Source organism: Chiloscyllium plagiosum, unplaced genomic scaffold, assembly GCF_037043375.1.
Source record: "Chiloscyllium plagiosum isolate Xiang-an unplaced genomic scaffold, Cpla_swu_hap1 HiC_scaffold_25, whole genome shotgun sequence".
NCBI classification, from domain to species: domain Eukaryota; kingdom Metazoa; phylum Chordata; class Chondrichthyes; order Orectolobiformes; family Hemiscylliidae; genus Chiloscyllium; species Chiloscyllium plagiosum.
In genome coordinates, this window is record NW_028270163.1 from 33,959,154 (window position 1) to 33,972,446 (window position 13,293).

At 41.0% G+C, this 13,293-nt stretch overlaps 1 protein-coding gene across 1 annotated transcript in view; it reads left to right on the forward strand.

Annotated features, from left to right (window-relative positions):
- Positions 1-13,293, forward strand: part of dus1l (dihydrouridine synthase 1-like (S. cerevisiae)) — a 110,089-nt gene that overhangs the window by 90,163 nt on the left and 6,633 nt on the right. The window contains exons 11-13 of the mRNA XM_043714710.2: positions 343-506; positions 1,629-1,666; positions 13,095-13,170. Of these exons, the coding sequence (XP_043570645.1) occupies positions 343-506; positions 1,629-1,666; positions 13,095-13,170 (278 nt within the window). The remainder of the gene's footprint in view (positions 1-342; positions 507-1,628; positions 1,667-13,094; positions 13,171-13,293) is intronic.

Sequence of the window (13,293 nt, forward strand, 5' to 3'; positions counted from 1 at the left end):
GATATGAGAAGCACATAGAGGTTGAGTACTTCCTATGCAACTTGGGGAGAACCATAAGCTCTGATTGCTAGCATTTATATAATAAATTAAAGATATGATTAGTGGATCATCATTTAATAGTCATTAAATAATACTAAATTAGATTGTGTATTTCGTACATTTTCGCACATGATTTCTACTATATTTAGTCTTCATATTTCCTGCTTATTATTTACATGAGTTTCAAAGTGACATCTATTAAATTCTTTCCTTTTGGCTCCTGATAACATTTATGTGCAATGCATTGCAAACAATCCATTGAAATTGTTTACACTAACAATTGTTATTCCTGTTCTTCAACAGACCCAAGGATGTTAATTCTGTGAATGGAGAAAAGCATACACGTGGGAAATCGTGTGGAAAAAGAGCCCTGGAAGAGGAGGAAGGGAATCTTGAATTTCTCTCAAAGAATAAACAAAAAAAGAAAGCCCGAAACCCAAACAAAAGTTTTGATACCTCAGTGAAACGTAAGTTTTCGAACTTGGGATTTTAGCCCTGTCTCGAACTACTTTTTCCTCTCTTAATCCATGCCCATCTGTTTCCAGAACTCCATGTTTTAAACCCTTTCAGTCCTGAGTTCTTTTCTCCTAAAATGTCCAATTTCACATTTATATCTGTTGAACTGTAGTTGCCATGTTTTGTTTTACTTTCCAAATCTAGTATGCATCCTCCTTTCTTCTACAGTATTTGTCTGTATATGGAAGACTTTCATTTAAAAGCTTGTTTGACAGTCATTACACTTATTATTTTACATATCAATAGCAAGACTGACTGAAAAATGCTGTTTTTGTGAAGCTAACAGAAGTAATGTAATTCAAATATCAACTTTAAGATAATTGCTTTTAATAGTCTTTTACTGAAGTTTCCTGTACCATTTTTTGCAAGCTTCGTTAGCTTCATCACTGTTTTGATGTAGAAATCTGCCCAAACGCATTGCAGGAAAAATTAATATTGCAGCGTGGAATAGCAAAGTAAGGTGATGAATGTTCATATTTGTAACATTAGACTTTGGATCTCAAATTCTGTCATTAATTTACTTCTGACTTCCTTAGTTGAACCTGGTATGTTTGAATGGTTAGAAATTAAGCTCAGTGGTTAGCACTGCTGCCTCACAACGCCAGGGATCTGGGTTCAATTCCAGAGAATTAAGAGAATGTTTGCACGTTCTCCCCAGTCTTTGTGGGTTTCCTCCCACAGTCCAAAGATGTGCAGGTTAGGTGGATTGGTCATGCTAAATTGCCCAGTGTTCAGGGATATGTAGGTTAGGTGGATTAGCCATGGTAAATGCAGAGTTACAGGAATAGGGTCGGAAGGTGAGTCTGGGTGGGATGCTCTTTGGTGAGTCGATGTGGACTTATTGAGCCAATGGCCTGTTTCCACAACGTAGGGATTTTATAAAGAAAAGTATTCCATCAACTATATAATGGAGATGTTCAGTTATCGTCAACATAGTATATTAATGATTATTGGAAGAGTTAGCAAACTCTTGTGTCTGAGGTCTGCTTAATCCTTTTCCAAACATGATGTGAAATTAAAAGTGTGTGAGATAATTTTTTTTTAAATTAATTTAAACTTTTTTTTATTTTCAGCTAAATATGTGAAATGTGAACAGTGTGGAAACCCAAAGGTAAATTTGTGCTTGTTCATGTAGTGTGCAAGTTCGTGGCCAGAATCTCATCAGAGTAGCCACTAATTCTATAGGAGATAGGCATAGTGAGTAATGTCCCTAGTTCGGAGTCAGAAATTTCAGGTTCTAAGTCCCACCCCAAGACTTGATGACGGGAAGGTATGTTCATGATGTGGCCAAACAGGTTGAGTATCACCTTGTAAATCTTTCGAACATATTCCAGTGTCAGGCACTTCAGAGTGGGAGAAAGTCTTGGTCAACCAACTATGAAAAACAATGGCAGATCACTGCAGCCACTTATCTAGCAAAACCATAGATTAGCACAGAAGTCCATGGTCATCAATGCCTTTTCAGAACATGGTGCTTGAAGAGTGATAGAATCATTAAACCTAAAATATGCCTCGAATGGTAAATTCATTCTATGTTGTATCGAGAAAACTGTAAGTTGGGTTTTCTTCTATTTCCTCTGTAAGCTGCTGTGACCCATTGCTTTAGTAGAAACATCTGTTTGTTTCAGAACTGGAATTAAAAAACTGAGAATGTGAGAAGCATTAGATCTGCTAAATGTAAACTTCAGAAACAGTAACAACAAATCATAATTGCAAATACTTCCCCTTTGTTGTAGACTGTCGAAAGGCAACAGATTACATTTAACTTTGCTTTTCATAAGTGTTAATTTAAACACTGCAATGTCTGTGCCATCTATCAGAATCTTGGTAATTTATTACCTTGTTGCTGCGAGAATATTTTTGTGGCCCAGGTAATCTAGTCTCTGGATGGTGAGAAGGGACTTCCTGGAAATCCTGGTGCCACTGACTCTGCAAGAATCACCAGGCTAATTTAAATTTCTGCTGGGTGATTCCTCGGCTCCCTGCGAACCTACATAAATCGTTCCAGCTTGAAATTAGAGTCTGAGGAAATTCCACCTTATTTACCTGGATTGTTACGCAGAAAATATTAGACAGCTTAAGGTCAAATCTAACTCCTGTATAATTATACAACTGACCCTACCAGTACCCTAACCCCTCAAATCTTCCCAAACTTACCTTACCCACCATGCTACCCTCATTCACTAATACACCAAAAAGCTACTAAAAATGTCCCAACGCTTTTCAGGATGCAGCAGCTGGTGATGCAAAAAGGGGAGCACAGTTTGTCTTTCCTTTGACAATCTGTGCTATGAAGAATTTTGATGCATGTTTCAAAAGAGGCTGGGTTCAGAACTCCTCCCAGAACTGTGCAGCTGTGACACAGGGAGCAGAGTGGCAGCCACTTCAAAAAGTATTAGGCCTAAAATCTCATGAAAAGAACTACTAACTGATAGGGCAAGCTATTCATACCAATTAACTTTAGTATGAGTTCAGGAATTTGTTTAGTTTGGTAACAGTACTTCACATTTTGCCTCCAGTGACTGAGAGTTGATTCTTTGGGAAATTGAGTCATTCAGACTGTGGACATCCCCACATTTCATCTGTTGTCTACAGCAACTCAGCTGACCACAATTAACGTGACACGTGAGGAACTATAAATGCCCTCAGAGTTCTTGAGTTAGGGAGGGAAACGTTAGCTACGTTTCTTTACATCCATCTCCTAGCAGTTTACTGCTGCTTGAATATGTCGCTATGTGGCAGGTGCGTGAAGACAAGAATAATGGAAGTTTTTTGGGGTATTGCAAGAAAGCTGCTGGCTCTCGAGGTACAATCAGTTAGGAGTTCAGTGTATCAGAATATCACATGAGAAAATGGGCAAGAGGCTATTTAGAAAAAAATTTACAAACTTTTATGTAACCAGCTATTCATGTCTGCAAATGCCTTTGACTCGCAAATAAAAAGCTAAATGTTGAGTAAAAGTATCTTATGATTGTATTTTTATTCTTTCGTTAGAAAAGGGATAGACATTTATAACCTATGGGTTATACTTGGTCCTTCTGACTCACTGTACTGCTTTCAGCTCTGTTTTGGTCACCAGTTTTCAATGCTGCTGCTGCTATGTTCCTTCTGCTGAATAAAATCTTGTCCATCTCTCCATGCTGAGTTCACCTTCTCCAGTTTCCAAACTTGACTCCCACAAACTAACCTTCCTGCTCCTTTAGGTATTCTTGGTTAATTGATATCATAAGATTTAGGATAACTATGGAAAAGGATGAGGAACAGTCCTGAGGAGGGGTGGAAAGCCAGGAGGGCAAGTGAGTTGGCTCAGCGGTTAGCAGTACTGCCTCACAGAGCCAGGGACCCGGGTTTAATTGCAGCCTCGGGTGACTGTCTGTCTGTGTGGAGTTTGCACGTTCTCCCCACATTTGTGTGGGTTTCTGTTAGTGTGCGGGTTTCCTGCCACAGTCCAAAGATGTGCAGGTGAGGTTGATTGTCCAGAGATGTACAAGCTAGATGGATTAGCCATGTAAATGCAGGGTCATGTGGCAAAGATGGGGGAGCTGCTTCTGGGTAAGATGCTCATTGGAAGATTGTTGCAGATTCAATTGGCCAAATGGCCTCTTTCCACACTGTAGGGGTTTTGTGAACTTCATTGGAATATGAATGGATCTTGGAGTTAAAAGGTGACAGGGAATTCAGTAACTGAATAACGGGCTACTGTCAAAGCAGAGTAAGTTCAGATATATTCCTTTCAAAGACAAAGGTAGGGCAAACAAATCACAGCTCCCTAAATGACAAATGATATTATCATAAAGAATAAGTGTGCTTTTGAAGATATCTGGAACAAAATGTAATTGAGAGCCAGACTGAATACAGAATGCTCGGAGAGAATATACAAAAACAAATAAAAGAAGCAAAGAAGGGTTATGAAGAGACTGGCAGCCAATAAGGGAGAGAATTGTCGAGTCTTCTACAGGCAAATAAACAGTAAAAAGGTGGTAAAAGGGGGAATGGTACCAAAAGGCACCAAATTTACATGTGGAGGCAGGGACATAGGTGCAAAATACATTCATCTGGTAATTCAGCTATCTTTGCCAAGGAAGAAGATGCTAACTGAACCATGGTGAAACAGGTGATAATTTATCAATTAAAAGGATTTAAAATTGATTTTAAAAAAAGTTTGGACAGGCTGTCTGTATGTGAAGTTGACAAGATAGCAGGACTACATGAGATATGACCAACGATACTGGGGGAAGTGAGAGTGGAAATTGCTAAAGTATTGGCCATAATTTCTCAGGTTGAGGTGTTCATAATAATTAGGAAATAAGAAAAGGTGAGAGGGATCACATCTTTGGTTAAGGAGGATATTGCAGTGTTAATAAAAGAAGATATCCAAGAGGACAGTATCAAACTGACTAGAGCTAAGGAACAAAGAGTGCAATTAAGTTGCTCAGTATAATCAATAAATCACCAACTAGTGGAAACAATGTGAAGGAACAAAACTTTAAGGAACTTACTAAGGTGCAAACATCATACAGTAGTTATAATAGGACATCTTAATTACCCAAATGCAGGCTGGGTAATAGTTGTTTAAAAGATAGTCCGAGGCAAGTTTTCTTAGATTGTGTCCAGTCCAGCAAGAGAGGAGGCTCTGATAGATCAGTAAGTTTGCAGGGGACACAAAAATTGTGATGTGGTAAATAGCAAGGAGGAAAAGCTTAGATTACATGGCAGTATAAGCAGGCTGGTCAAATGAGCAGACCAAGTTTAATCCTGAAAAGTGTCAGGTGATGCATTTTGGAGCATGGAGTATAAGAGAAAGGAGGTTTATATAATTCACTAGTTTGGCCTCAGCTGGAGTGTTATGTGCAGTTCTGCACACCTCACTTTAGCAAGGATGTGAAAGCATTGGAGAGAGTGCAGAGCAATTTATGAGATGGTTCCAGTGTTGAGGAACTTCGGGCAAGTTAGGCTTGTTTTCCTTGTAGGAGAAGGTTGAGAGGAAATTGGATAAGTTTTCAAAATCATGAGTGCTTTGGACATCTTACGGAAAAACGTTTCCTAATTGTGAAACTATCAAGAGCAAGCGGGTACAGATTTAAAGTAAAGTGCAATTTCCTTTAGAAAGTCTCAATTGACCATGTCTCAACCATGCTCAAGGTACGTTCTAGATTCTTCCTTCTCACTGCGTGAAAAAGGTTTTTCCTCATGCCGCCATTGATCTTTTATCAATTACGTTAAATGTGTTATTTGGTTTGTGATGTTTCTGCCTATGACTACAGCTCTGCTCAATCCAGACTGTTCATGATTTTGAGCACCCTTCTCATGACTTTCTCCGAAGGAAACAAAAAACTTTTTTTTCACACAGCATGGTTTAAGCTCTGAAATGCACTGTGTAATGGAAACAGGTTGAGTTGAAGCATCCAAAACAGGATTTCGCTTTTACTTGTAAAGGAATAATGTGCAGGGTTATAGGGACTAGGCAGGAGAATGACATTGGGAAAAGCTTATTTGTAATGCCAGTACAGTCACAATGGGCCAAATGACTACCTCCTGTCCTGTTTTGATTCTGTGATTCTGTGAAATTGCTGTTATAATCTAGGTCTGGAAGGTTAAAGTACCAAGAGTTTTAATCAATGTATTTTGAAATTTAGCCAAAAAAAAATCCAATTTATTGAAGGTTAGAGACCAACTTAAATATTAGTTCTATGAATGCAATGCAAAAAAGGGTTCAAGTCAGTTCATCTGATTTGTATCTCTGGAGGTTGATATGGAGAACAGTGTACATCTACCTTATATTGCTTTTTAGCCATTGGCTTTCTACGTTTCATGTAGTTAAATATAAATTGCCTCATGGCATTTATATCAGTGGATCCTCATACTCATGAACATGCTTCTTTAAGAGGCAAATTTTATGAAGCTGTGCTGCGGAAAAGAAGCTTCGTTAGTTGGCATTGCAATGAGATAATTCAGACATGCACTGCTGTAATTTTCTGTCCTAATTTTCTAATGACTGGAAGTCTTGGGCAGTGTGCACTTGAATTTCTGATTAGTGTTGCCAGCAGGTGTATTTCTCTGCAGTACAGACCCTATAAAATTACTCCTGCTTAGTGTCATCATCATCATCCATATTATTACCCGTTGTGTTGAAATGGCAGGTGATCAGAGCAAAATGAACAATAATGACTCTGAACAATATCTTAAAATTAAACACATGAAGCTATCAAATGGTCGGCTTGTGAGGACAGCTTATGATGTCTGTGCTATAAACACATAATGACAAGGTCTCTATTAACTCTACCTGCAAGGCAGTTACATGGTGAATTTGTATTTTTTTTTTTACAAAGACTTATTGTCTTGGTATGACAGCTTAAGATGACAAGCATTTTTACTTAATTTTAGTGCCAGTTCGGGGCACACAAGCCCCAGAGTTCTTTATATCTGTCATTATAGTGTGTTGATATAATTAATTTACACATCAAAGATGAACAAAAGGAGAAGAATTTTAATTACTAACCTTAGGTTTGTTCATCCATTCTTTAAATTTAGATCATCCTCCACATAAAAAACTTCTCCCCTTCAACCTAGTCAGTTCTCCTGTGACTTTGTCCAGCCGGTTAATAACTTGTCCTGATATGAAGGGCAAGCTAATTTCAAACACTGAATAAGCCTGTATCAAAATTGGATGATTTGATATTTTAAATTATTAACGCAGCATTGGATCAACACAGGGTCAGTGGAAAGGCACATCAGATAGTGTGTAAGAGGCAGCTGATTACTGAAGTCTGTCGCCCAGCTGTCAGACGGCCAAAAGTCACTGACGACTTGTCCACTTTTAGAGAACTCTTGGGGCTTTAATGTTATGCAGTTTGTGGACTTAGTTCTGCTAAACTAAGTCACTGTTGATGGCTAATTAGCCACTGGAAGGAAGCTGCCCAGGAGGTAAGGTTCTTTCTGTGATGGTTAGGTAACTGCAATTTATTGCCACTACTAATAGGCTAGTCCTAACTGGGCAAGCATCAGGAAGCTATAGGAACTCCAGAAGTATATCTCCAGACACTTGGTGTTGCTGGACCAAAATTCACGGCATTTGAGTGAATTGATGCCTTGCTAAGGAAAAATGGCAGTCACCAAATTTAAATGGTTTCCCATTGGAGACTTTTACCAGACTGAAGTTTATGATGCAAAAGAAAATAAATATTTAAAACTTTTGATGCAGCTTAGTATTAGTACAGGATTGGGTGGTAAATTGCATCACTGATTTGAACCTTTTGTTTTATAACCATAATTTGGGTAAATTTTATTCTCATTCAGTTGAGTGAAACTAGCACTGGAAATTTGAGCATTTCTCATTTTGGACACTGTGTTAACAATAGGAATTCTTGGGTCAGTTATGGCATGGTTACATTTAAGTTAGCACCATAAAACATAGGAACAGAAATAGGCTGTTTGTCCCCTCGAGCCTGCTGTGCCATTCAGTAGGGTCACACCTCACTTCCACTTCCCTGACTTTCCTCACAACCCTTGATACCCCTACTGATCAAGAGTTTGTCTATATTAGCCTTAAATATACTCAAACACTCTGTCCCCACAACTCTCTGACAGAGAGTTCAAAAGACACTCAACCTCTGAGAGAAGAAATTCTTTCTCATCACAGTCTTAAATTGGCACCCCTCAATTCTGAGACTGTGCCCTTTGGTCTTCCCCTCTGGTGAGGGGAAACATCGCCTCATCTTCACCATGGATATCCAATCCCTCTACACCTCCATCCGCCATGACCAGGACCTTCAAGCCCTCCGTTTTTTCCTCTCCAGACGTCCCCAACAGTACCTTTCCACCGATATTCTCATTCGTTTGGCCGAACTGGTCCTCACCCTTAACAATTTCTCCTTTGAATCCTCCCACTTCCTCCAGACCAAAGGGGTAGCCATGAGGCACACGTTGGGCCCCAGCTATGCCTGTCTCTTTGTTGGCTACGTAGAGCAGTTGATCTTCCGTAATTACACCGGCACCACTCCCCACCTCTTCCTCCGCTACATTGATGACTGCATTGGTGCCACGTCGTGCTCCCGCGAGGAAGTTGAGCAATTCATCAACTTCACCAACGCATTCCACCCTGACCTTAAATTTACCTGGACCATCTCTGACACCTCCCTCCCCTTCCTGGACCTCTCCATCTCCATTAATGATGACCGACTTGACACTGACATTTTTTACAAACCCACCGACTCCCACAGCTACCTGGATTACACCTCTTGCCACCCTACCTCTTGCAAAAATGCCATCCCATATTCCCAATTCCTCCGCCTCCGCCGTGTCTGCTCCCAGGAGGACCAGTTCCACCACAGAACACACCAGATGGCCTCCTTCTTTAGAGACCGCAATTTCCCTTCCCACATGGTTAAAGATGTCCTCCAACGCATCTCGTCCACATTCCGCACCTCCGCCCTCAGACCCCACCCCTCCAACCGTAACAAGAACAGAACGCCCCCTGGTGCTCACCTTCCACCCTACCAACCTTCGCATAAACCAAATCATCTGCTGACATTTCTGCCACCTCCAAAAAGACCCCACCACCAGGGATATATTTCCCTCCCCACCCCTTTCCGCCTTCCGCAAAGACAGTTTCCTCTGTGACTACCTGGTCAGGTCCACGCCCCCCTACAACCCACCCTCCCATCCTGGCACCTTCCCCTGCCACCGCAGGAACTATAAAACCTGCGCCCACACCTCCTCCCTCATCTCTGTCCAAGGCCCTAAAGGAGCCTTCCACATCCATCAAAGTTTTACCTGCACATCCACTAATATCTTTTATTGTATCCGTTGCTCCCGATGCAGTCTCCTCTACATTGGGGAGACTGGACACCTCCTAGCAGAGTGCTTTAGGGAACATCTCCGGGACACCCACACCAATCAACCACACCGCCCCGTGGCCCAACATTTCAACTCCCCCTCCCACTCTGCCGAGGACATGGAGGTCCTGGGCCTCCTTCACTTCCGCTCCCTCACCACAAGACGCCTGGAGGAAGAATGCCTCATCTTCCGCCTCGGAACAGTTCAACCCCAGGGCATCAATGTGGACTTCAACAGTTTTCTCATTTCCCCTTCCTCCACCTCACCCCAGTTCCAAAATTCCAGCTCAGCACTGTCCCCATGACTTGTCCGGACCTATCCTACCTGCCTATTCCACCTATCCACTCCTCCCTGACCTATCACCTTCATCCCTTCCCCCACTCACCCATTGTACTCTATGCTACTTTCTCCCCATCCCCACCCTCCTCTAGCTTATCTCTCCACACTTCAGGCTCACTGCCTTTATTCCTGATGAAGGGCTTTTGCCCGAAACATCGATTTTACTGCTCCTTAGATGCTGCCTGAACTGCTGTGCTCTTCCAGCACCACTGATCCAGAATCTGGTTTCCAGCATCTGCAGTCATTGTTTTTACCTCAACATTTACCATGTCAAGCTGGGTATGTCTTAAAGAGCTCACCTCTCATTCTTCTGAACTGAATAGGGTGACAACCTAATAGAGTCATAGAGATGTACAGCCCTTCTGAAACAGACCTTTCAGTCCAACCCGTCCATGCCGTCCAGCTATCCCAACCCAATTTAGTCCCACCTGCCAGCACCCGGCCCATATCCCTCCAAACCCTTCCTATTCATATACCCATCCAAATGCCTCTTAAATTTTGCAATTGTACCAGCCTCCACCACTTCCTCCGGCAGCTCATTCCATACACATGCCACCCTCTGCGTGAAAAGGTTGCCCCGTAGGTCTCTTTTATACCTTTCCCCTCTCACCGTAAACCTATCCCCTCTAGTTCTGGACTCCCCAACCCCAGGGAAAATACTTTTTATATTTACCCTATTCATGCCCCTCCTAATTTTGTAAACCTCGATAAGGTCACCCCTCAGCCTCCAACGCTTCAGGGAAAACAGCCCCAGCCTGTTCAGCCTCTCCCTATAGCTCAAATTCTCCACTCCTGGCAATATCCTTGCAAATCTTTTCTGAATCCTTTCAAGTTTCTCAACATATTTCCAATAGGAAGGAGACCAGAATTGTGCACAATATTCCAACAGTGGTCTAACCAATGTTCTGTACAGCCGCGACATGACCTCCCAACTCCTGTACTCAATACTCTGACCAAACGCCGCCTTCACTATCCTATCTACCTGCGACTCCACTTTCAAGGAGCTATGAGCCTACACACCAAGGTCTTTTTGTTCAGCCACACTCCCTAGGACCTTACCGTTAAGTGTATAAGTCCTGCTAAGATTTGCTTTCCCAAAATGCAGCATCTCGCATTTATCTGAATTAAACTCCATCTGCTACTTCTTAGCCCATTGGCCCGTCTGTTCATAAGACAGTCCCTAGATGTTGACCCTCATCCAAGTGAATCTTCTCTGAACTGCCTCCAATGAAATAATAACTTGCTCGAAATAAGGGGACCAAAACTGCTCTCAGTACTCCAGATGTGGTCTCACCAGTGCCTTATACAGTTGCAATAAGACTTCCTACTCTTATATTGCAATGTCCCTGAAATAAAGGCCAACATTCCATTAGCCTTCCTGATTACTGCTGCATCTGTGTGCTAGCTTTCTGTGTTTTGTGCATAGATCCCCCCCCCACTTCCTTTGTATTGCAGCTTTATGCAAATTTTTGTCCATTTAAACAACAGTTTTGTTCTCCCTTCCAAAATGAACAACTTCACATTTTCCCATATTGTACTCAATGTACCAAATTTTTGTCCACTCACTTAACCTATCCATAACTCTCTGTAAACTGTTTGAACAATACCCTCACAATCTGCCTTTCCACCTGTTAGAGCTTCACCTATAGTTGAAGCTTTCTTATCTCAGCCTAAATTCAGTTCTTTACCCCTTTCTTTGCATTTATTTACATGGGTTTTGTGGGTCTTTGCCTGGCTGCTAAACCCAATCTGACCACACATGTAGCAAGTGTTCCTGGAAAGTGGAATGGTCCTTGCGCTCGAGATTGCTATGGAGATGATACCATTGAATGACAAGAGACCATGGTTAGATGTATTTATTGGAGAGGCCTTTGCCTGTCACTTGTGGTATAAATGTTCCTTGCCCCTTGTTAGCCCATGCAGATCTTGCTGTATTTGGATGTGAACAGCTTTGGTATCCTGGGAGTCACCAATAGTATTGACCATTATGTGATCAGCATTGCATATCGTACTTCAGGGGATCATGAATGAAAGGTCATTGATGAAGCAGCTGAAGATGGTTGGACCTAGAACACTACCCTGATGAACATTTGGAGTCATGTATTTGAGTTGAGATGATGGACCTCAACAACCACACTTATCCCCTTTTGTACTCAAAATATCTCTAAACTCTGGAGAGTATTGACCCGTATTTCGATTGGCCTTAATCTTGCTATTCCTTTCTGGAGCTCAACTATTTTATCCAGGTTTGAGCCAAGCTGTAACAAGATGAGGAGCTGAGTGGCCTTGACAGAACCCAGAACTGAGTGTCGGTGAATATGTTATTGCCGAAAAAAAGTACGACTTGATGGCACTGTTGATGACCACTCCATCTTTACTAATGATGGAGTAATATTTGGCTGGGTTGGATTTGTCCTGCGTTTGCGTACAAATTGTCAGATAAATGCCAGTGTTGAAAAAATGTTTTAGAACAGCTTAACTAAAGCTGTGGCAAGTTCTGAAGCACAAGGGTTCAGTACAATTGCTGGAATGCAGTAGCCAGTGCCTTAAGCTATTTCTTGATATCATGTGCAGCAAATCAAATTGCTGAAGACGGACATCTGAGAGACTGTGAATTTGTGGAGGAAGCAGAGATGAATCATACTTGTGTTTTCCCTGTATTGCATTATCCTGCGTGATCATATTTGCTACTGAAAAGTGGAAGAATGGACCACTCCCACACTAATATTTCACCAGCATGAATATGTGAAAAACACATTTTGTACTGAACAAAAATCAACTTCTATATGCATATTTATAATTTCTACAAAGGTGGCAGAAGAAATTACGTACATTCCACACCAATTCTCTGCCTATGCAGAGTATATGAATCAACAGGAACCTCAAAGATTACTGTAAATGCTGCACTTATTATATGCTGTGAAGATTATCATCCTTTACTTTTTATTTTTGTTTGCACCATTCTAGCTTTACATTTTTGAATGTATCCCTGAATACATTTGAAGGGTGAGCTGATTAGGAATTTAACCTCAACTTTTTAAGTCCACACTACTACTCACTTTGATGAGTTTAATACTAGAGCAGTCAAAATTCTGAATATTCCAAAAGTTGAATACATTTAAAGGCAATGATCTCAACTTAACTTATTGGATATGGATTTATGAGACACTCTTTAATATATAATGAAGTTTGCTTAGAAAAGTTTTTTGGTGTAATTCTATTTGTCAAAAGCAGGTTTCTTGTTTAACGTTAATAATTCCTAATTAGATGAAACCAATATTGCAGTAAATATTGAAAGTGCATTGTATTTTTAATGTATGTTTTTTGAGACTGTGCTTGTACACTTTTTATCTGATATTCTGCAGGGGACTAAATGCATCTTCAACTTGTGTCGTGGGTGCTGCAAGAAAAAAGCTTTCAAAGAGCTGGCTGATTGCACAGGTCAGTAACAGTTATGGCATAGGTATAACATTGTGAACCCTCTTACATGAAATATAAAAATGAAGTGCTTAAAATGCTCAGCAGTTCAGGCAGTATCTGTGAAAAGGGTAGCTTAACATTTCA